The 23,961-nt window shown below is 40.3% G+C and overlaps 1 protein-coding gene across 7 annotated transcripts in view; it reads left to right on the top strand.

Moving 5' to 3' along the window:
• LOC117406234 (pericentrin-like) overlaps positions 1–23,961 on the top strand; it is a 56,473-nt gene that overhangs the window by 23,005 nt on the left and 9,507 nt on the right. For 2 of the 7 annotated variants that reach the window (XM_059032100.1, XM_059032101.1), the window contains exons 20-39: positions 123–708; positions 1,554–1,787; positions 2,112–2,276; positions 3,117–3,263; positions 5,269–5,420; positions 5,971–6,170; positions 6,559–6,776; positions 7,565–7,727; positions 9,633–9,824; positions 13,473–13,705; positions 13,795–13,914; positions 14,273–14,293; positions 15,990–16,226; positions 16,639–16,806; positions 17,497–17,649; positions 18,216–18,395; positions 19,012–19,983; positions 21,503–21,673; positions 21,933–22,469; positions 22,912–23,014. In XM_059032100.1, the coding sequence (XP_058888083.1) occupies positions 123–708; positions 1,554–1,787; positions 2,112–2,276; positions 3,117–3,263; positions 5,269–5,420; positions 5,971–6,170; positions 6,559–6,776; positions 7,565–7,727; positions 9,633–9,824; positions 13,473–13,705; positions 13,795–13,914; positions 14,273–14,293; positions 15,990–16,226; positions 16,639–16,806; positions 17,497–17,649; positions 18,216–18,395; positions 19,012–19,983; positions 21,503–21,673; positions 21,933–22,469; positions 22,912–23,014 (4,952 nt within the window). The remainder of the gene's footprint in view (positions 1–122; positions 709–1,553; positions 1,788–2,111; positions 2,277–3,116; positions 3,264–5,268; positions 5,421–5,970; positions 6,171–6,558; positions 6,777–7,564; positions 7,728–9,632; positions 9,825–13,472; positions 13,706–13,794; positions 13,915–14,272; positions 14,294–15,989; positions 16,227–16,638; positions 16,807–17,496; positions 17,650–18,215; positions 18,396–19,011; positions 19,984–21,502; positions 21,674–21,932; positions 22,470–22,911; positions 23,015–23,961) is intronic. The other 5 variants (XM_034924197.2, XM_059032103.1, XM_034924198.2 and 2 more) reach the window with 3 other exon arrangements.

The raw sequence follows: 23,961 nt of genomic DNA on the forward strand, positions 1-23,961 counted from the left end.
TACATTAGATTAGTACCACCGATGATTCTGGTTAATAATGCACTTTACGTTGAAAGTTATGTTCAAAGATTAAATATCCTGTTTTTCCCCTGAACATTCCTCTAATGAGCCTATTCTTTCAGGTTCACAAAAGAGAAAGAGGAGATAACTGAAAAGCTCACCTTGCAGCAAGAAACTCTTCTCAATGAGCTGAAGGAAAGGCATGTAGAAGAACTGGAAGCCCAGAACAGGCAGCTACAAGAGCAGCACCAGAAACAGCTGTCAGAGCTCCAGCAGAGACTCCAGGCCAACACGGAGACTCTGGAACAAGGTCTGAAGGAGGAGCACAGGGCTCAGATGGAAGCCTTGGAGGCAGAGCTCCAGACTAAACACAAAACTGAGATGGAGGAGCTGGAGGCCAGGCTTTTGTCTAACATGGACACCTTGGAAACTACCTACCTGTCAGAAATCCAGTCCATACGGGATGAGCACTCGCAAGCTGTCCAGGATCTGAAGTCCTCTTTCGACCTGACCCTGTGTAAGCACAGAGAGGATCTCCAGAGAGAGAAGCAGGAGGCTGAGGCGACTCTAGCTCAGGAGCTGGAAAGGCTGAAGGGAGAGCACGAGACAGAGCTGAAGTCTAGCGCAGAAGAGCTTAGGAAGGAGCTAGCAGCAGTTTACATGGAGAAGTTCAAAGCCATGGCAGCTGAGTTGGAGGAAGCTCATAAGGTAATAGGAAAATTAACTGGTCCGAGCATTTTGTGCATTTCTTCTGCATTTAAGCATAAGTGTCAGATGCGATAGTAAGGACCTGGTAGATAATTAATGATAGTTAAGTGTCCCAAGTCTAAGGATAAGGTCAATTATCTACAGGTAATGAACACTTCATACATTTATTACATAGAATGAAGATCACAAAACTACATTTTTGCTTTTTTTTTTTTTTTTTTTTTAATTTAAATACCTTTTTCTAAAACTGTTTAGTTACCAGGTGGTACCTAGTCAGAGCAAGTCCATCTTTACTCTTATTACAATAACAGAATGCTTTGTTTAAAAACTTAAATTGCTGTGTGTCTCTTCAAACTAAACTGCTAAAATATGTAGTTTGTCCTGTAATTATCATCTTGGTATGCATACAAATCCAAATCTTTGTTTCAGGGCAGTATAATGAATAGAGGGGTCTTTATAACTTGAACAAGGTTGCCTTATGTTTTCTCTACTTGAACCTGGACCGAAAATGCTGCATGTTCAGTACAGTGTTAATTAACATTTTAAGACTAACTGCATCATTGCAGTATGTCATGACCGTTCTCAAACGATAAAATAAATTTCAATTAAACCTTCAAGTTGCATATATATATATAATAATATATATATATATATATATAATAATATATATATAAAATCTTTTTTTTTTTTTAATCTACAGTTTATGCCTTCAGTAGCAAGGCTGTTAAGGTGACATTTTGTGTTTTTTATTTTAGTATTTCACTACTTGTTTATGAGGCTTGAATCTTGTGGTGTTTGCGCTGCCTGAACTAACCGATCCCCCTGTGTCCTCTGCCTTTGTGCAGGTGGAGCTGGAGGCTGCCTTACAGTCTCAGAGGGATGTTCTGGAGGCGGAGCAGGGCAAGGCGCTGGATGTGCTGGGAGCAGAGGTTCTGAGGCTGGAAGATCAGCACCAGAGAGCCATGCAGGAGCTGCAGGAGCTCCACACCACAGAGGTGCACAGGCAGCAGGATGAGTACAGCAGGCAACTGCAGCAAGAGAGTGACAAGCTGAAAGCACTGTACCAAGAACAACAACGGGTGAGAAGGATTTCTCCAAATCAGTCCAAAACTCTAATGTTCACCCAGGTTGAGATGTATTGCTGATAGTGGTGATCATTTCAAAAGTATTGCATTGTAGTGATGAGTGTTAAAAGGTTTTTATACTTTATCAGAAAAGGAAAATGTTCAGATGTACTGTATAATTAAGCAGTAAGCCCCAATACAAGGGGCATTACCAGTGGACCAGTTTGGTAAGATATTGTAGCATTGTAGGCCTTTTCTATTGTTCCATGTAGTGTTTGAGCTTTTCAGACCCATAAGCATGTTTGTTCATGGATGTGCTGTGCTGTATCTTGTTTCCAGGAGTGCTCCAGTGCCTCTGCTTCTGAAATGGAGGCTGTCCAGGAACAGCTTGCAGCCCAGTTTGAGGAGGAGAGATCTCGCCAGTACCGTCAGTTCCAGGAGGAGATTGAGCTGCTCAAGTGCCAGTCAGAGGTGCTGCTGGAGCAGCAGATCACACAGCTCAAGGTCAGAGAAGGACACGAAGCAGAGTTTCAAGACCTTGCATAGTACCTATGTTTGGAAATATTTCTTCTAAATTTTATATTTGTATTCATTATTCTATTTTTATCAATCTAATTTGTTTTCATCCATTTTTGTTTTCTTTTGGTTGTCTTGCACAATGTGTCTAGTTTTATGGTCAAACTTAAATTCACAAGTTGGCAAATACATGCTGATGGTGGTAGACAGTGTGCAAATCTACCAGACTTTATAAAAAATAATAATTAAATATCTGTTTGGACTGAATGAACGGTAACATAAAACCTCTGTCTTTGTGTGAGTGCACTGATAATTACATACAGATGCTGAAATTCATTTGGGGCTTTTACATTTGCATGCTGTGATTAGGTACAGGTAATGATACCCTAACTTTCATTTAAATTGATCATTCCCTTCAGTGCACCCTGTTTTAACTAGGTGTAGTGTCTCTAATGCTGGGAAACCAACTCTGTAATGGAAAGCCTTTTAATTTGTATAAAGAGCTTGGCACACTGAATGAGTTTGTAGATGTGGCTTTTATTGCATCAGCAGTTCTCCAGGGGGAATTCACACACAGCAAAACCGCCTTCTGAAAGTCTGGTGTAAACGGCAATCACCAACAGCTACATTTCCAGTGTCGTCATATGTTTTTTAGGTAGTCAAATCAATTGGTAGTCTGATTTACTGCAACTTAATGGCATTTTGCTAATATTTAAAGAAACTTCTTTCTGTCTTCTGAGACTTTGGGACCCCAGCTAGTTTCTTTGTTTAGTGTAGAATGCCCTCTTGTGTACCACCTTCATTTATATATAAAACAATCTGATACAGGAGGAGTTTGAAGCAGAGAAGAAAGCTGCACTGGAGAAACAAGATGTAGAGTTTGCTGAAAAGCATGAGCTGTCTGACAAGAATCACAGAGAACTGAAGGACCAATTAACTGCTCAGATCAGAGAGCAGGCAGCTGTGCTAACACAGGTAATGTATTTTCTGGTTCATTTTTTTTTTTCCTTCCTGTTTTAAAAAATAAAAACCCTTGTAAAGTACTTACTGGCTTACTGGCTCTCTGAATAAACTTTCTACCTGCTTGCATCGCATATAAAATTTCAGATCATGGGTATTGTACAAGAAACATCCCCCCCTTTCTGGATGTTATTTTAGAAAGCTGCCGTCACCACACTGTCGGAGTCTATTTGAAGTGGTGATTTCTTTTATGCAGGCATTTACATTTAGTCTCAATATTTGGTATAGAGTTCTCATTTTTATTTACCCTCTGGCCATTTTTAATACAGATTTTTCACATTCTTGTTTAAAAACTCTGTTACAGGGGCTCTGTTTTAGAATTAAAATACAACAAATCAAAACCACAATCGAAACGGCAAGATGCCTGTTTAAAAAATCCCGGGTTCAGAGTGGTTTTTATGAGTAAAGAGTTAGCGTTCCTGTTGTTCCAGCAGCAATTTTGCTTTGTTTCAAAGCTTCCCAGGATCCTGTGAAGAGCAGGTTTGATTGTAAGTATTGTCCGGAGTGATCCTATCAGGTTGCATCACAGCCTTGTTGCTCTCCTTCACCGATTTCAGACAAGTTGAGACAGGCTTGTTTTGCGTGGCTACTCTGTCTCTGTGGGAGAACACACTCGGCTTCAAAACAAACCCTCACTACTATTTATGCTATATGTGCTTAAAAAATTAATTGCTTTTTAAATTAAGAAGGGCATAGAAATTCAAAATGTAAGAATAATGATACCAGATTGTTTGTTTGTTTTTCAAGAGTTTTTTTCAGTAGAATCGTAGTTAATATTCGGACCTACATGTTTCTTTTCAGTATGGTTTCCTGCTTTTAATCAGGTTTGATTTCATTGTGAGTGTGTCGCTTAGTGTTATTAGGTTAATTTTTCAATTTGCTGCATGGAAGGTGATCTTTCAAAAAACTTTTGTAGCTATTGCATTTTTCTTTAATGGCTATCTGTGCGGATAACTTCATTAGATGGGTAATGAGTAACAAGTAATGCCTGGTTAGATATGGGAGTGAACCTAGCAGCTCCATAAGTTACACATTTTGCAGAAACTATTTAATAATGTTAATTTGCAATGTTTGTTTTATTGTGTTTGGATTTGTGTCAGGGGTATAAAGTAAATATCATTTTACTCCCAGTCTGCAATCTTTCAGCTCCAAAGCAGATTCACAGTAGTGTTTAACATTCAGTACAATCGGTGTCAGCCTGTGGCTTATTTCTTTTACCCTCACTGTTGCCACGGCAATAGCATTGTAGATACACAAAGCAGGTGGTCAGGAGTGCATTGTTAAGAAGTACAGGAAGAGCAGATACCAGGTTTTCAATCTGGTGTTTGCAACCTTTTTTTAGTTTTATAGTATCCAAAGAATTCAAACTTGTCAAGCTGTTTTAAAAGACATTTTTTTGGGCAAAGTTCCCTGGAAATGGCATGAATGAGAACTTCATCTTCCAGCTCTGCTGTACATTCATCCTCCGTGCCTTCCTTTCCAAGTGGGTGTTTGTAATCTAATTTTTAAACGAACTTGCCTCCGAGCTTTGCTCCCCAGGAAGAAACCAGCTTACTTTGTTGAATTAACTGCAGGAATTTTTTTTTTTTGGCAAAGTGCCAGAAAACCAAAATTAAAAAAAAAAAACAAACAAACTGTTCAATATGGAAATCTTTGCTGCTTCATTAACATGGAAGAGGTTTTTTTGAGGACAGAACACTTCTGAACAGTAGCGAACTGAAATAACGACATTTGCGCTACATTCTGCTATCCTTGCCTGCTCTAAATTGCATTTTTCCTAAGAGCTGCTTGCTTGTTTACAGATCTTGGTGGTGGTGGTTGTGTGTGTGTGTCGTTGTTGTTGTGTGTTTTTTTTTTTTTTTTGTTTGTTTTTTTAGCGGGGTGCTTTTTTTGCCCTGCACAGCACAAAGGTGAGATGACTGGATTCTTGTCTCTTGTCTCCCTGTTGCGTTTCCCGCAGTTAAAGGAAGAAGTTTCTGTGCTCCAGAAGGAGATGGAGGAGAAGGATTCTGAGCTGGAGACACTCCTACAGAGAAGAGAGCGGGAGAACGAAGAGGGAGGAAACCTGGTAACCATGCTGAGATCCGACTTGAGCAGAAACACAGAGGAACAGTAAGGATCTGTGGTGGGGGGGAAAACTGTAGACTTGCTTTGAGATTCAGGGCAGTGTGGCATTTGTTAGTAAGGTTCATCTTTAAGAAACTAAGTCAGTACACTGAAGAAGGCACTAGCTGAAACGTTTGTCTATATTACAGAAGAAATGTCACTGTGCTATAGAACTAAATAACATCATGAACATAGGTTTACATTCATATGAACTAAAATAGATCCATGCCATCAAGTGTTTAAAAGTACTGTCTGTGTTTGTTGCCAAACACACACTCCCTTGAGAGAGAGGCAAGCTTTTTTTAATCTTTTTTATTTGTGAAATGTGGTAAGCATAAATGTGTTGGTATACAACCCATTGCATGAGTTGTCTTATTAAAGAGTGCATCTTGGTACAGGATTTCAGACCACAGCCATCAATTGAACTGGGTTCAGTTCCATGGTGGAGGGTTTTTACGTGACCTTTTTTTATTTTTGCTTCTTTTAAGCTCCCATGTTTATGTCCAAATGCATATGAATGTGTAAAGTTATTTGCTTTTCCCACCTTCCAATTAAGAAAAAGTCTGCAAGAAGCTCATGAGCGAGTATTGAAACTCCTGCTAGAAGTTGCCAAGAGTACCATTGCCACTGAAGATGTTATCAGCCAAAGAATAGGCATCTGCATGGACAGTAGTCAGATGCTCGGAGGAGAGAACCTCAGTGTATTGGGAGCAGCTGGACAACCTCATCGAAAGAACCCAGAGGGCCAAGAAAAGGGTATGAGCTTGAAACACGTTATTAGAGCTCACTCGGACACCATTCGTTATGACGGTGGAGATAGGCGATGTTATCTGAGAGAACTCAAACCATAACTGCCTGACTGGTTACAGAGGTCAGAGAAATTACCTGTTAGAACTGTTGGTGATTAAAGAACATGTTCTACAACAGATGGTCCTCAGTCTTTAGTAGGCCAACAAATGCGTAGTAATAAGGCTTTTTGTGTTTTTGCCTGCCAGCAATTACTATAGGAAGGGCGTTGGTTTATAGACAATTTGATTTGCAATTACATTTTTAAGCACAAAAATGAACATGTGTATTGGAGAAGGCTGGCTGCCCTACACACCAGTAGACCCTGTACAGCCTTTGTTTTCATTTTCTTTCACAGGTGACTTGCACAGTCCAGCAAGTGAAGCTGCCACTGAAACTAGCCTGTGGTCAGCCCTGACAGATGAAGGCTTTGAACTGTCCCAGCGACTGTCCGAGAGCATCTTTACTGGCCCTGAGCTGGAAGCCGAGACCGAGCAGATGATCCTGGGAGTGTGCGAACGCCTCCGGAGCGCAGTGGAGAAACTACTAGATCTGGTCACAGAGTCCACGAGACAGGTGAGATCACAATGAACAAAATGGACAGATATACTTGAGCGTGAACCAAGTCCCGCTTCTTCTTGTTTACCTGTTAATATATATATATAAAAAAAAAAAAATTAAGCTCCTTATTTTGATTTCAAACTGAATGCAAACAACGAGTGAAGTTTAAATTTAATTGAATTAAATCGTAATTAAGAGGAAACTATTTGCAAAACAGGTTAGAACATTTTTGCAACGAGTCATTAAGTCCGGGAAAAGTAATGAACTGAACTCTTTGTGTTTTTTTTTTAAATTTTTTAATTAAAAATAAGGAGCCGTTGGTGGTGGTGGTGTGTGTGTGTGTGTGTGTGTGTGTGTGTGTGTGTGTGTGTGTTTTTTCTGTTATCAATAAAACAGAATCATAGTCTGTCAAGTTGTGGGAGAAAAAACTGAAGTGAACTTGTTTCACAAACAGTGCTTTTCAAAGTAGTTGATCACGTGATCAAAAACGAAGAGCCCTGCCTATGCTTCATGTTCTCAGATATATTCAGTAGCATACCACTAACTAGTAAAAGCATTTTTTTTTTTTTTAACTAACTGTTTTTATCCTTATACTCCAAACTGTACCTCACTGCAGTTTAAATTCGGCAAAGGATGATATATTTTGTCTATTTATTTATCACACCAATTTTAAATATTTGCTTTTCATCTCTAGTGCTGCAAAGCACAGCTCATATGCAGTAATCCAGGTGTTTGCTTTGTTAGCCCCATGTGACAATTGAAAGGGGCGTGTACAGTGCTGACTGTAATTGCTGGTTGTGCAGCTTGAGCAGACGCACGGGATCCACGTCCACCTGGAAGAGCAGTTCAGTCGTCAGAACAAGGAGACGGCCCGGTTTGTAAACCAGCACCAGAACCTCATCGAGCAACTGGACGAGGAAACCAAGACCAAAAAACAGCTAGAGCTGGAGCTTCACAAAGCAGAGGGTCAGTGATTTTACACTAGATCAGTTGTGCAAGTTCATTTTACCCCATGGAGAGATGCCAGCGGGATTTGTTGTGTCATGTTTACATTGTTACACGGATCTAGAGAACTGTTTATCCAATTGACAGACTTGTTGAGAATGTCAATCTTGGGGTATAGTGGGGTTTCAGTCTGTACGTATGCCACACCTGTCACAAGTAAACTGGTGGATTTAATATTCCAGTATTTTACAGCACTAGAGAATTCCAACGGATTACATTAACCACATATGCTAGAATTAAAAGGTTGGGCATGTTACTGAATAAAGTAACTTGCTAGTTGTCATTTAGTTTCTTCATAAATAAGTAATATAATTTCTTTATTTATTATTTAATCAAAAAAGTAGTGCGTTTTTTATATTAATCTTTATATTGTTCTTGTTTTGCAAAAGATGTTGTGACTAACGGGGTGATGGTCTGTGCTTACCCCCCCACCCCCAATCACATTTTGGAATGCAGGAAATAGCCACTTGATAGTGTTCACAGACGTAAATGTTTATTTTAGCACAACTTCACACAAATTACAACTGATGTTCATAGACTAACACTGAACACAAAATGACTGATGTTCACAGACTAACACTGAACACAAAATGACTGATGTTCACAAAGACAAGATCACGTATGACCCAAAAAGCACAGGAAAGACACAGTATTAATAGTCCTAATCTAAATAAAGCAATATACTGTTCTATATCAAATACACTTGCTCAACAGCAGGCACGATACATAAACCACGGCTCTATTGCCAGTAGAATAACAATAATAAACACAATAACAGGCTTTTAAATATTACAGTGAGGGGCTTGCCCTCACAGGCTATTGTTTACTTTTTAACTGTCTGGTAATTCATTTAACTGTCAAACAGGTTTTTAAAATGTTTGTAGTATAAATACATTTCATTGTTGGCATATAAACACAATGAACTTCCTGACTTTCAAGAATCATACAAGTGCTAGAATTCAATAAACCACAAAGGGCAAATTAACAAAAACAAAAAAAGGTCTACAGAAAAACAAACTATATGGTGATGCGTAAAAATAGTGCGATGATGCAATAAATGTGGCCACCACTGTAACGTACGCAAGCAAGCATTTGTGACATTTTCTGAAGTGTATCATCAAAACTGGAATGTAGGGATATTATTTTTTTTGTTCATAGTGCCTAGCCTTATTCAAGAAAGTCTCAAAGCCTGATTTCATTGCCCCACAGCTTATTATTGCCGTGAGACATCCCAGAAGAGAGATCATGTCATCGGTGCTGAGGCATCGACATTAGAGCATTCTGGCGTGTTGGGGTTAAAAAAAAGAAAAGACTACCAAGTGTCCAACTAGTGTTGGGACAGTGTTGAAAATGTCTGAAATGATAATTGCGGGATAAAAAAATCGCGATTTAATTGCAATTATTGTGGCGTTTGCTCATTTTTAGATTCTGTTGATTATACAAATATAAAATACCTCGCTAAACCGAGGACAGGTTATTAAATGACAAAAGTATTATTACAGTAACGCATTAGTGCAAGTAGGGATTTACCCCAACCCTGTTAGAATTACCGTGAAAAGTGATTTGATGCAATGCTGCTGGAATAGCTTGTACTGAAAAATCCTGGTTGGCAGGTAGTTCTTCAAGCATTTACAAGGATAGAAGTATGTGATCTGCTTGCAAATACAATTTTATAGTCTGTTGCTGTAGCCATTACAGATTTTATAGTATTGTCATTATAAGACAGCAAGGAGATAAAACTGGAGTAAGCCTCCTACTGATTTGTGATAAGCCAGGGATAATCTGAAACCAGATACCCATGGGGGGGGGAACCAGTGCTTGTGACTTTCTGATCCTTTCTCTTGACGGTTGCTCTGTGGCTTTCAGGGCTGATTGAGGGCTATGTGGCGGAGAAGGCTGCTCTGGAAGAGGCTCTTCAGCGAAAGGAGAAATCGGAGCAGTGCCTGGTCCTGGAGCTGGAGACGCTGAGGGGACAGCTGCATGAGCTGAGTGAGGAGCACAGCCTGCTTGTCCGCCAGAGAGAGGCCATCACTGCCAACATGGGGGATCGGGAGACTGGTAAGGGATTCAAGACCAGCAACCAGCACTTGCCAAGGATGGCAGGGCTTCAGCGCTTCCTACAACTATTGCTTTATTAATCTGACACTTGCTCCAACAAATTAGCCGCCACTTTTTCAAGTAATCCAATGCAAACGTCATATACAGACGTGCTCAAATTTGTTGGTACCCTTACATCTCATTGAAATAATGCTTCATTCTTCCTGAAAAGTGATGAAATTAAAAGCTGTTTTATCATGTATACTTGCGTGCCTTTGGTATGTCATAGAATAAAGCAAAGAAGCTGTGAAAAGAGATGAATTATTGCTTATTCTACAAAGATATTCTAAAATGGCCTGGACACATTTGTTGGTACCCCTTAGAAAAGATAATAAATAATTGGATTATAGTGATATTTCAAACCAATTAGTTTCTTTAGTTATGATCACACATGTCTCCAATCTTGTAATCAGTCATTCAGCCTATTTAAATGGAGAAAAGTAGTCACTGTGCTGTTTGGTATCATTGTGTGCACTACACTGAACATGGACCAGAGAAAGCAAAGGAGAGAGTTGTCTGAGGAGATCAGAAAGAAAATAATAGACAAACATGGTAAAGTTAAAGGCTACAAGACCATCTCCAAGCAGCTTGATGTTCCTGTGACAGCAGTTGCAAATATTAAGAAGTTTAAGGTCCATGGAACTGTAGCCAACCTCCCTGGGTGCGGCTGCAAGAGGAAAATCGACCCCAGATTGAACAGAAGGATAGTGCGAATGGTAGAAAAAGAACCAAGGATAACTGCCAAAGAGATACAAGCTGAACTCCAAGGTGAAGGTACGTCAGTTTCTGATCGCACCATCCGTCGCTTTTTAAGCGAAAGTGGGCTCCATGGAAGAAGACCCAGGAGGACTCCACTTTTGAAAGAAAAACATAAAGCCAGACTGGAATTTGCTCAAATGCATATTGACAAGCCACAATCCTTCTGGGAGAATGTCCTTTGGACAGATGAGTCAAAATTTGAGCTTTTTGGCAAGTCACATCAGCTCTATGTTCACAGACGAAAAAATGAAGCTTTCAAAGAAAAGAACACCATACCTACAGTGAAACATGGAGGAGGCTCGGTTATGTTTTGGGGCTGCTTTGCTGCGCCTGGCACAGGGTGCCTTGAATCTGTGCAGGGCACAATGAAATCTCAAGACTATCAAGGCATTCTGGAGCGAAACGTACTGCCCAGTGTCAGAAAGGTCTGTCTCAGTCACAGGTCATGGGTCCTCCAACAGGATAATGACCCAAAACACACAGCTAAAAGCACCCAAGAATGGATAAGAACAAAACATTGGACTATTCTGAAGTGGCCTTCTATGAGTCCTGATCTGAATCCTATCGAACATCTATGGAAAGAGCTGAAACTTTCAGTCTGGAGAAGGCATCCATCAAACCTGAGACAGCTGGAGCAGTTTGCTCAGGAAGAGTGGGCCAAACTACCTGTTAACAGGTGCAGAAGTCTCATTGAGAGCTACAGAAAACGTTTGATTGCAGTGATTGCCTCTAAAGGTTGTTCAACAAAATATTAGGTTAGCGGTCCCATCATTTTTGTCCATGCCATTTTCATTTGTTTTATTATTTACAATATTATGTTGAATAAAAAATCAAAAGCAAAGTCTGATTTCTATTAAATATGGAATAAACAATGGTGGATGCCAATTACTTTTGTCAGTTTCAAGTTATTTCAGAGAAAATTGTGCATTCTTCGTTTTTTGTGGAGGCGTACCAACAAATTTGAGCACGTCTGTATATCTCTATATTACATTTAATATATATTCAGCTTTTAAAGAAGTGTTTTCTAATTTTACCTAAACTCTATTAGAGAAATTTTCTTTACAATATATATTTATAATTTTGTATTCCATATTTATTTTGGATAATGCAGGGCTGGACACATATTTATTTTCCTTGAATAGTGGGCAATTTAAGCAATCAGCTCATGCTAAATTTACACTGGACTTTTGAAGGTATGTTTTCACCCTATTGACTTGTCATCCAGTTGGTAATCCATTTTAAACATCTACAGACTCCGATGAGACTTGTTACTTGTTGAACAACTTTGATCAAATTTAGGAGGCGGTAGATCAAATAAAACAGTGAAGTGAATTGATTGAGTTTTTATAAAAAATAATGTGATCTACTAGAAACTATTTCAGTGTTTCAAAGAATAATTTAGTAAGCTGTGTGTTTTCTTGGTCTGTAGGATGTTCTGCAGTTGCAGGGGAGGACAAAGGTTTGTGGTTTTGGACATGCCTTGACATGCGGTTTGCCATGGTTTTGATTGATTTTCAGGAAATTTAATTTAAAGAAATAAGGGGAATCTAACATTTCAGCAGATTTATCATGCACTTTTTTCTGTTCTCATGAGACAGCAAAATTACGGGGAGACTGAATGTACTGTAGCAGCAGACTTGGTACATTCTCTTGTACAGTAAACTGGCAACAATTTTAATTCCATTCTCCATTAAACAAAACATTGCTGGAATCTGTTAAATTGTTAAATTATTAAACAGTTTGATTTGCAGTAATGGAAATTATAAGCCTAACAAATCAGTGAAATCTCCGTTGGCATCACTTATTTGGCAATTTACATTCTCTTTTTAATGGTTCGTGCCTTCTAATTGGTGCTCTAGTCTGTTTCACATTTGATTGAATCCCTTTTCAATTGGTCTCAAAACTGCAGCTTTGAATGCATGTTTTGCTGCACCCTTTTAAATGCCTTCAAATCAAGTACATTTGAGATCATCCTTTTTGTGTGTTGTGTTTTTTTTTTGGGGGGGGGGCTTTTGATCAATCTAATATCCATTGTTTAATTTTGGATAAGAGTAAATCTATACTAGTTCTTAAATCAAATTTACACACATGCTTTTCAGAGATGTTCTTTAATAAGCACTTTTATTGCATGGTGTTGCTTTGGATTGAAATTCACAGCTGCATAGTACCACTGATCAACACATTACCTTTTCTGTAGTTTTAATTTAATTTGCTTATAGGTTACATTTTATACATCTTGTGCTGTCAATGGAGTATGATATGTTGGTACAGCAGCCTCCCAATGAGACTAACTAAATTGGTGTGTTTTGGAAATTTAGCACATTTTTAAATACTGGTAGATGTTCAAGTGCAGCGCTGATGAATTAACAAGGTTTCATGTCACATCCCAAGTTACTGTGTGTCCCTGTGCATGTGATTTTTTTTGCATGTGATTATTAAATTTTATTATGCTATATTTTTTTTTTTTGCTGTAAATGAAGAAAATAAATATTTTTTAAATTGTACATATTTTTGTCCTGGATGAAGCACTTACTGCAGCTCACCCAATAATGGCACATTTAAATTATATATGTCAAGTTAAATGGCTTTGCTCTATTTATATATGAGCATTGCTAATTAGGTCTTAGATGTGTGTTGGAGGGGGGAGGGAATCAGATTTTTGAGTCCTTCAATTTATTTAAAGCTGCTTATCTAATTAGAGAGGGGGATCAAAATCCAGCTTTATCATTTTATAATTTAGTTCAGAGACAATGCACAATCTTTTCTTGCTCGCCACTTATTGTGTGCTATCTTATTAATTCTGTAGGGGTGTTTTGATTGATTTGGATTTTTGGGTTGTCATATCTCAAGGTCTGCTTGCGGAAGCCGATCTCCTGGCGAAGGAGAAGCTGGATCTGCAGTGCCAAGCGGAGAAGGACCGCTCCAACCTCACCTCCCGATTGAAGCTCCTAGAGACGGAACTGGAGGAGCAGATCAGCCATAACCTGGAGCTGGAGCAGAAGCACAGGTTGGAGCTGGCTGACCTGCAGCAGCAGATCCTGGCGCTGGAGAAACAGCTGCGCAATGATCGACACTTCATAGACGTAAGGAGCTCTTGCCCTGCATATCCATCTCCTGAGGGCTTACTGCCCAGTAACAGCAGGTGACCAAATCTGCTTTGTTTTCTTTCTAGGAACAAGCGGTGGAGCGAGAGCACGAGAGGGATGAATTTCAAATCGAAATTAAGAAACTGGAAGCCCAGCTAAGGAATCCAATGAAATGTAATACCGGAGGAGACTACAAGGAGCAGAAGGTAGATATTCTGGTCAATTCATATAGGCTGGTTAAAGTGCAACCATGCTGATTTTTATTTTTGTCTGCCTGGCAGAGATTATTGTCAAGAGAAAATGACTTTTCCATACACAATTTAATGGATATTGCAGATTTAAAATGGCTCAGACCTGGCTAGGTAGTGGAGTATTGCAGTGCTTTTCATTGAACAAGTATGAAGGATTATGTGATTTTAAGAATTGTATGACTGCAAATCTTGAAAGGAATTTGTGAATTTTACTTAAAGTAGAAGTATGCTGGAATGTATATGTTACAAGTATCCTTATATATAATATGTCTATCTTTGTTTGTTTTTTTTTCTTTTAAATGCATTTTTATAGATTGATGACTTGGTTTACCAGGTATAGTAATATGTTGGTTCCTCTCTTTGGTCCAGTCAATGTCCTTTCTGCATGATTTAGAAATCCTTCACTTTTTTAGAGGCAAACTATTTCTTTAATCGCTGCTTAGCAGAGTGCATCTCATGTGACTGTCTTTCCAGCAGCATCTGGTCAGTGGTTTGGTTAAGACCTCAAAATGGGACTTATAATACTTCTGACATTACCTTACCAGCCCAGTGACCAGGACAGTTAATGTAAGGTACAGTTAGAGACAATTAAGTTCTGGATGCATCACGGAAGTCCACCAAGTCCTGAATGCTGCTGTTAAAATGAATGTTCCACAATATTTGTATACTATCACGTGTATCTTAATACATATCATGATACATATTGTATTGTGGTCTTTGTTTCCAGCATGTGTTTCTGTCACTTTTTTTAGTGTATTACACCTCTTTTCCTCTGTACTGGCAACATAAATGCCAAAGTGGAAAATGTAAATCGCTAATTTTGAGTTTAAAACTTTAATTGTCTTGATTTGAGTCTCCTAGAGAACGACAGTAGCCTATATCCGAAATGGATGAAGCCAAAAGGCAAGCCAAGACATTTCAGTTGGAGGTTTTGAATCCAAGTTTCTACCAGTTTTATTGGCTTTTTCTAAGTATTTGATGCACAACATTCTTTTGTAGCGACATGACTTTTATATGTTGCTGAGCTCCCGCTTGTTGTTTTATGAGTTCTCTTCTCATGGCATCCTTTGTTCAAGACCCACTCTGCCTTTGGAGTGGACTGCACGTATGAAGAATGCATTAGACTGCCATATAAAAAAACATGCAAAACTTAGTGTCTCTAGCCTGTTTACACTGCTTAATTTCTTGCTTAGCCAAATTCTGCTTTCTTTCTTCTTGTGTCTACATATAGACACACATAACCTAGCCCTGAATCCTTTTAGCTGAATTTCTCTAATCAAAATTGGTGGGGGAGGGATCTTTTTAATTCTCTTTCCATAGTACATTACTTTTAATTGTTTTAGAAATCAGTAAATTAGTATTAGGAAAGTACTTGATATAGATACATTCTGGGACAGTTTAGAAATGAAAGGAAGCTTGATACTCTGGAGAGGACCCACAAAAACCTGAAGATTTTTTTTACATTTTCATCTCGTTTCTAAGATAAATTAAAGTCAATTTTAGTGTTTATATCTAGTTCAGTGCAGTGAATTCAATGTTTAGTTGCTTAAATAGCAAGATGTTAATATCCCGGTTGTCTGTTTGTCTTGTTTCGATTCATTGTGTATCGTTTTCTGTTTGTCTTCACATCCTGGTATTTTTAAACTCGAAAGTTCACAACACCCCTGTGTCCTCAACAGAGCTCTCAGAATCACGTGTACCCTCCAAGTGCAACTGTATTCCAGAGTGTTACCATTAACCAGCCCCCTACAACACACTGCCCCCAGCGGATGTCACTACTTATTGATGTATTACTTGATCTACTAGACAGTGTGTTGTATTAATGATTGTTGTACTTGGAGTTTTAGAAAGTTCCCAGGATGTACTGACATAGTAGATGCAAAATGAATATATAAACAAGAGACCTTTCAGTAAGTCACCTGTTATATCATTCAGATAAAGAAATAGGCTCCCGGATAGACCCAGGACACTGCTAGGTAGGGAGTAATCTAGGAGGAGGGTCTGATGTGAGGTGTCCTTATTCTATCAAGGTGGAGACGCTGCAGGCTACGATCAAGGAGAAAATGGATGATTACAACACTCTCCTGCTGGCTAAAGAGCAGTATGTGAGGGACATCAATGAGCAAAATGAAGAGATTGAGAAAATGGCATCCCGAATCTGCGAGCTGGAAGAGGCTGCACTGGGCAATGCTGAGGCAGCAAAGAAAGTGAGCCAGCTAGAACAAGAACTGCAGCAGATGAAGAAAATGGAGCAAGATTATCTTCAGGTACAGTGTACAGTGCAGAATCACAATTACAACAGTGCATCGAACATTAGGAGCCAGCAGAGTGTTTACCAGGCGTCATGGACTGGTGCGATAAAACGTGTTCCATGATGGATTTGTGTTGATCTGGTTCACACCATATGTGTTTATAATCAATCTTTACAAGTGTAAATACACCCGGGTCTTGGTCAATTCAACAGGGCACCTAATGGGTAATTTGACTTAATTTTGTTTTATGTCAAGTAGACTATCAAAGATGCTGGATAACAAATTCCATTTATTTCATGTGAATATAATCTAGATAGCATTCATTTGTTGACCGTACTTGTAAACTGATAGTGTATTAAAGTAATACATAAATATATTTAGGTCCCATTCACATAATATTTGTATATTGTTTATTGATCAATTGCAGGATAAGGAGGCTTTACAGCAGCAGCAATATTCTAACCGGCTGCAGATCTCTGCTCTGCAGTCTAAACTAGATGAGACCAGACACCGCTTCCCGGAAAACAGCTCTGACCAGGTGCTGAAGGAGCAGCTGGAGGCAGAGCGAGAGGCTCTGCTCAACAAAGAGAAAGAGGTAGGTTCATGCCAAGTGTAACCAATACAGTAATGTAGAGTCCAGTGGTTCTGCTGCACACTAGGGCACATAGAGGCATCTGTGCTAAAAGTCACTTATAGTAGTATCCAGATTAAAATGCCTTATTGCCTTATACACATCAGTGTTGCAAAAAAATAAATTATAATTCTTTTTTTTTTTTTAAATGAGTGCTTACCAAACATTTTAAATTAGTTATTTATCTTGTAAACACCCTAGACCACTGGGTTTTAACCTTTGCAGTAATTCTGTGTAAGCAATATGTAGATTTGATGCATGTAATACTGTAAGGGTTGGGTAGTGCCTAAGCACGCATTTGGACCTGGGTTCTCATGGCTTCCAGCCCTTGACTCTAAACTACAACAGTACACTTTCTCTTCTTGTGTCTCCATTGATAAATGTATTATGGCAATGCTAAATAAATACATTCCACAAATACACAGTACTCTAGAAAACAAATGGCTTAAAATGTCATTTATTGCAGTATGACCCAATGCAATATCAATCTAACTTGATTTAACATAGATCCTACTATTCGGAATAAGGCGTCTGCCAAATAAATGAATACAAATTTTTTATATCCCAATGCTTATGCCATCTGTCCTGCTGGGCTTATAATTCCCACAACGGTGCGAGAATCCATGTAGTTAAATTGAAAGTTTACTTCTCCAGGTTGAAATCCTCGCTGATCAGCTGGATCAGTTTCAGAAGGACTTGGTGAACAAATCGGAGGAGGTGCTGCAGCTCAACATGCAGTTGGAGATTCAGATGAAGCAGAGTGCTGCCAGCATCGAAAAGGTGCAGGAGGAGAGCAAGCAGTTAAAGGTAGGGTGAAGGGAGAAGCCGTGTAGGGAACATCTCCTGGATCCTGATTCGGAGTAGGGTACTGAAGAGGAAGACAGAGCACGTTACAGCATGTAATCGATAAGAAAATGATTCTGCTGTTATCCAGCGCATTTACTAGCCTTGAATGTCAGTCCTTTGAAATTTGGTAGTAAAATGTTATTTCCCTGAGCTGCGTGCAGATAGACTTGTTCTACCTCTCAACAGTGTGTGGCTCAGATTTGCTACCTATAATGAAGCTAGGCAAGAGCTTAGTGGCTTGTGAGGTCTGGTGTCTCTGGGCGCTGCTATGTACAGTGCTTTTTGAGGTGCTATAAAAATGTATGAGCATACAATGTAGATTTGTACTTTGTTTATAGTTTTGAATGACCTTTTTTATTGTGCTATTTGTAATACTATTTGTCATACTGGCCAAATACTGCTATTGTGCTATTTTTAAAGATATGTTTAAAGTCTTTCAGTACACAAGCTCAGTTCAGGTCAAGAGAACATGTCATCCTAGTATGGTTATACATTGCAGTTAACTGCATTCCCTTTCTCATTACTAGGAGAAGGTAGCCAGCTTGCACAAGCAACTGGGGGTTGATTCAGATGAGAGCAGAACCTCAATGCTACAGTTTCCACAGGCACTGATGGAGGAAAAGAACCAAGAAATCGACCATCTCAACGAACAGATCTTTCGGCTACAGCAGGAACTGAAGAATAATACAGACAACAAGGTTTATTGGGTATCCTTTGAATTCATCTTGTTCTAGAGACTCCCCACTTTTCAGTCTTGCTGTATATAAATCCCCTGTCCACACTGAAGCTTCATGCAGGAGATGAAAATGATGATTACATATACAAAGCAATGCAGTCAAGTCCTGTGTGTTTTTAATAGGCAATTTTATTTTAAAGGAGTCTTTTGTTCACATCAGGAGGATGTACTCTGTGCGGTACATTCAGTGGCCGTGAAATTGAAAGACACAAATTTTCAGGTTTGCTGCTGTTGCCTCCTAGTACCTAATTAGTACCCAATTACTTCATGTTCTAGTTCACACTCGCTCCAGTGGTGTAGCTGCAATCAGGCCTCCTGACCTACAACAAAGGAACAAGGATGCAGCTGTTTGCCTTCTATAGCTGGATTTGAAATATTTGCATATCCTGAATTAACAAACAAAACAAACCAAAATCTTCTCTGCAGGGGGCATGATGTTAAAGAGAAATAAGAACATGTATTTTGAAGCATTGGTTTGCACTCCTTTAATAGACATACATACTGTTACTTTTCCTATTTGTATTTCAGCACTGGTTGTGGTAGGAGGATAAAAGACAAATTTTATTATAATTTTTTTTTTGTCATAGGTTCTAGAAGAGAAGAATGTGGAGATAGAGGACCTGAGGTCTCAGATCGAGCACCTCCACGGAGATCAGGAACGCCTGCGCAGGGACAAGGACGAGGAGGTGGAGCAGCTGCACGAGGTCATTGAGAAGCTGCAGGAGGAGCTGGCCCAGCTGGGGCCCAACCGCCACGAGGTCAGCGACTCCCAGGACAGCCCAGAGTCCCCCCTACACAGTCTGGAGCGTGAGCTGTGGCAGCACCCCAGCCAAGAGGACAGCCTGCAGAGAGAATTGGCCAGCGAGCACCTGCAGTCCTCCAAGGCAAGGCTGAGAGAGCTAGAGGGGCAGCTCGATCTCGCATGCACGGAGAAAGAGTATTTCCGGTCAGAGGTGGAGAAGCTGGGGAAGGACCTTCACAATGAGTGCAGGCAGCTCTCCATCCTGCAAGAGGAGTCCGTCCTGCTGAGAGCCAGCCTCTCGCAGAGGGAAGCCAAGGTGGGCATGCTGTCCACCCAGGCTCGGGAGTTGGAGGACATCCTGAGAGAAAGGGAGGCTCAGCTTCTAGAGACGGAGACCGAAGTGAAGACCCTGGAGGAGCAGATCGTGGCCAAGGGGGCAGGTCTGGAGGCTGAGCTGAGCAAGAAGCAAGAGGAGTGCGAGGAGCTCCAGAGTCTGAAGTCTCTGCTGGACTCTCAGCTGCAGGATCTGAAGCAGGCAGAGGTAAAGAACCAGGGAGATATCGAGAAGCTGCAAGCTGAGGTGGCAAAGCTGGAAGCTTGCATGAAGGACAGCCAGGTGGAAATTCTGACTCTGAGCTCAGAGAAGACAGAGCTGTTCTCAGAGTGCCAGGCTCTTCAGCTGAATGTGGAACGTCTCCAGGGAGAAGTTGAAAGGTTGAAGGTGGAGGTTGCCGAGAAGAACACTCTGGTACAAGAGCTGAGTGCGCAGCTTGAAGACAAGTCAGCAAGGAATGCTGCAGCACAGAAAGAAGTGCTGGTAAGCTCATCCTGTATTGTCCAGATTTCCAGGGGTGTTTGCAGTGGCTTGGTGTGCTATTTTTTTTAGTTAAGTAATATTTTATTAAATTAAAGGCTACAGCTTTCACTTTAAGATCATGTGGTTAGTAACAAGTAAACAGCAGTAAAACAAGTTGGTGTCTGTTGCATCTCTGACTGCTACGGAACTTGAAATATTAAAATACACCCTGTCAATGTTTTATTAAACCATATATTGACAAAAGCTTTTTTAAAGCAACACTAGTTTCTGACTCTTCCCAGCTAAATCTTACCAGTGGAATTAGTAACCAGCTTCTGGGGCATGTTTTAGAGTTTTAAAAAATAAATTAAATAAAACGTCTGCAAGCAAGATTTGTTGGCAATAATATGGTTAATAACAGAACCACAGTATAATCACATATGAACTAAAGTGTGTGTATTCAGTGGTGCTTGAGACTTAAACTAAACAAGAAAAGTACTATGTTGGAGCAAGCTTTAGTACTGTCTATTTACAAGTCTGGGATCTTAAAATATACTCAAACTACAAAGCAGTATGCTACAAGGTCAGATGAATGTAGTATTTCTGTTATGCCAGCGCAGACTAACCTGTTGTATGTTAGTACCTGTATGCAGAGTACAAACAGAAATGGCTGAGGCAAAGATTCAAGGCAGGTTCAGAAGTTCTGTTCTAGGATTAACTAATTGGAGCAGAGCTGCAGATGGTCAGTGACAGGTGGGTATCTGCTAGATACACTGCTCAGGGAAAGTCAATTATGTGTTATGGGTGGTGTCAGATGCAGCTCAGTGTCTTGTTGCTCAGGCATTGATAATTTTCCTATATTGGGTGTTTTTGTTTAGCAGAATATTTGGTTTATAAAGGAGAATTCTTGGGCTTCTGCATGAAGACTGAGAATGATTGATTTTAATTCCTTTGTCTTTTTAGCCTTGCGGGGTATGTAACATGACTCTTGTAAAAAATGGCTTTTAGCCATTTAAACATTATTGAATTTAGTTCCTAAATGTACTACCACACTAGTGAGGGATTTTTTGGAAGATGGTAAACGTGTAATTTCAGTTTAAATTTGGGATGGGCACGCTTGCTTGGGTTTTAAAGAGTTATTGGCTCTGACACCCACAGGAAAAGGAAGTATAGTCCTTGAAAGAGGAACTGTGGCTTAGAAGGGAACTGACAGTTCACATCTGCAATTCGTGGAATTTGTCCCATTTTGTCTTGCTTTTATTGCTTGGCTGGCTGTTCTGAAGATAACACACAAGTTTTGTACCTTGTCTAGCCAGATCCATCGGCATTAATCCAGTTTACCTCTACTACTAATCCCCCCCCACTTTTTTTAAAAAAATTTTATTTATTTATTTTTGCTGATCTAGAGGTTTTAGAATTGTTATGCTGTGGGGCAAACAGGATGGGAATGAGGATTTTCAAACCTCACTACTAAGGATCCTGTTAATGTGGCAGTTGAACAATTATACAGTCGTGTGTATAATTTAATTTTTTTTGTCAGAGCTGTGCTGAAGAAACGCTGGCTAAAGCAGAGGCTGCCCTGAAGGAGAAGGAGGAGGCCCTGAGCGACCTGCAGGCACTGCTTTCTCAGCTGAGGGCAGAGCTGTCTGCTGTGAAGGAGGACCTGAGCTCCAGCACAGAGAAGACAGAGAGGCTTCTGGAGGAGGGACAGGTATGTTGGGATGTAAAAATAAATAAATAATGGAATGATGTTTGAGGTGGTGGCCTCTAATCATTGCCTCCAATTACTAATTTTTACATGGAGCTGTCCTCCAATTTGATTTTCCTTCTTTTTGCTAGAACGTTAGTGACTCCTCTTAAATCTGCTTTCCTTTTTTGATAGACATCACAATGGAGTTAAAATAAATACATACAATTGAATTGCATCTGTGTTGCACAGCGCATTAAAAATCCTCCAACTTCTTTACTAGGAAAAAGATCGATCCCTTGCTGACCTGGAGAGCCACAACGGAAGTTTAAAATTGGAACTGAGAAAGCTCCAAGAAGATTTCACGAAGCAAGAGGAGGAGCTATCGCACCAGAAGAATGAAGTGGAGGTGCTGAGAGCTCAGTATGGATTCCAGGCACATGAGACGTGTAAAGAACAGAGCAATACAATAAAACCAGAGGAACGCTCCAGCCAGACCGGCCCGGGTAAACCGCACGGCTTCTTGTACAACTTCTCCAACGAGAGCTCTCTCTGCTCCCCTGAGCTTGTGAGGAAATACGATGCCAGTATGGAGCACACATACGGGTTCAATTCCACCCACCTCTCTGAGCTCAACACTCTGCACAGCACTGGGCAGACTCTCCTGCACAGCAAATCCCCTGGTCTGGACCGGGACTGCTCGGAGCCCAGTGATCACCTCACCTGCGACAGTGAGGAGCACAGCAGCCACTCGACAGAAGCATCTCCACCCTTCTCAGAGGGGACTTACTCCGTCCTGGACTCTATTGACACGGAAAAGGTTGTTTTAAACATTGTACTGCAGGTTGTAACAGAGAAATAATATTCATGTGTTTTGGTTTTACAGCTCGATAGCCTTTCTTGCTTTTCCTGTAACTCTTCATTGTGTATTATGCACCCTGCAGCCTTTCACATTGACGGTGTAATAATAGGCAAGCAGCAAGCCCAGAAAAAGCCCTCCTTTTTTTTTGTTTTAATACACACCAATACAAATAAGTACAAGCATTTTTTTGAAAATCCTGAAGATACATTTTAGAATAATTTGTGTCCTCATCAGTTTTACCTGAGCATGGGAGTCAAATGTCATGTCTCCTGAAGAGCTAAAAAACAGTCTCAATTTAAGAATAACTGGTATATTGTATGGTAACACATGATGTGAAACACCCTACAGTGCATAGCTTTTCAATTGAAGGAATTTTTTTCATTTAGTTTTTTTCCCCCAGGCAAAAGCTCTTGAAAACCTTGACTTGACTCCATCAGCCTCTCCTGTTTACACAGAATCAACACTCTCTGTACACGAGTGTGTCAGCGATGGATATGCAAGCAGTGAGTAGCACCAAGCAGCTCTCTTTCTTTCTTTCTTTCTTTCTTTCTTTCTTTCTTTCTTTCTCTCTCTCTCTCTCTCTCTCTCTCTCTCTCTCTCGGGTTTCGACTGGGAGAGTACACTTGTGTTTTGGCTTCTGCACCAGGGGGTTGAATGCATTCATAAGTAAAAATGAATGAATAATTTAATGAAGTTTGTTGCAAAAGAAAGTGGGTCCTTTGCACCTCGTAACTAGGTGGTGCATTTCAAACTTAACACAAGGTCCTTCTAATAGTTGCCTGCGCTGTGAACTTTACAACTTATGTTGCAACAAAGTTGTTATTGGAACATTTCTTTTTATTTATCCAGATATGATGTTAATGAACATTGTCCTTGACCCTTTCAATCCTTAATTATTTTTGTTGAGCTGAAGAATGTGAAATGTAAGGTATATAATTAAAAAAAGAACCTCCTTTTATTGAGTATGCAGGAGAAAAGGACAAAAATATTTTATATATAGTGGGCTCCTGAGTGGCGCATCCAGTAAAAGCACTCGCTAGAGTGCAGGATGCGCTCTATAGCCTGGACGTCGCGAGTTCGAGTCCAGGCTATTCCACAGCCGGCCGTGGATGGGAGCTCCCAGGGGCGGCGCTCAATTGGCCGAGCGTCGTCCAGGGGGAGAGAGGGAGGGTTAGGTCGGCCAGGGTGTCCTCGGCTCACCGCACACCAGCGACCCCTGTAGTCTGGCCGGTCGCCTGCGGGCTTGCCTGTAAGCTACCCAGAGCTGCGTTGTCCTCCAACGCTGTAGCTCTGAGGCGGCTGCACGGTGAGTCTGCAGAGTGTAAAGAAAGCGGGCGGCTGACGGCACACGCTTCGGAGGACAGCGTGTGTTCATCTTCGCCTCTCCCGAGTCAGCGCAGGGGTGGTAGCGGTGAGCTGAGCCTAAAAATAATTGGGCATTTCAAATTGG

Source organism: Acipenser ruthenus, chromosome 10 (genome assembly GCF_902713425.1).
Source record: "Acipenser ruthenus chromosome 10, fAciRut3.2 maternal haplotype, whole genome shotgun sequence".
NCBI classification, from domain to species: domain Eukaryota; kingdom Metazoa; phylum Chordata; class Actinopteri; order Acipenseriformes; family Acipenseridae; genus Acipenser; species Acipenser ruthenus.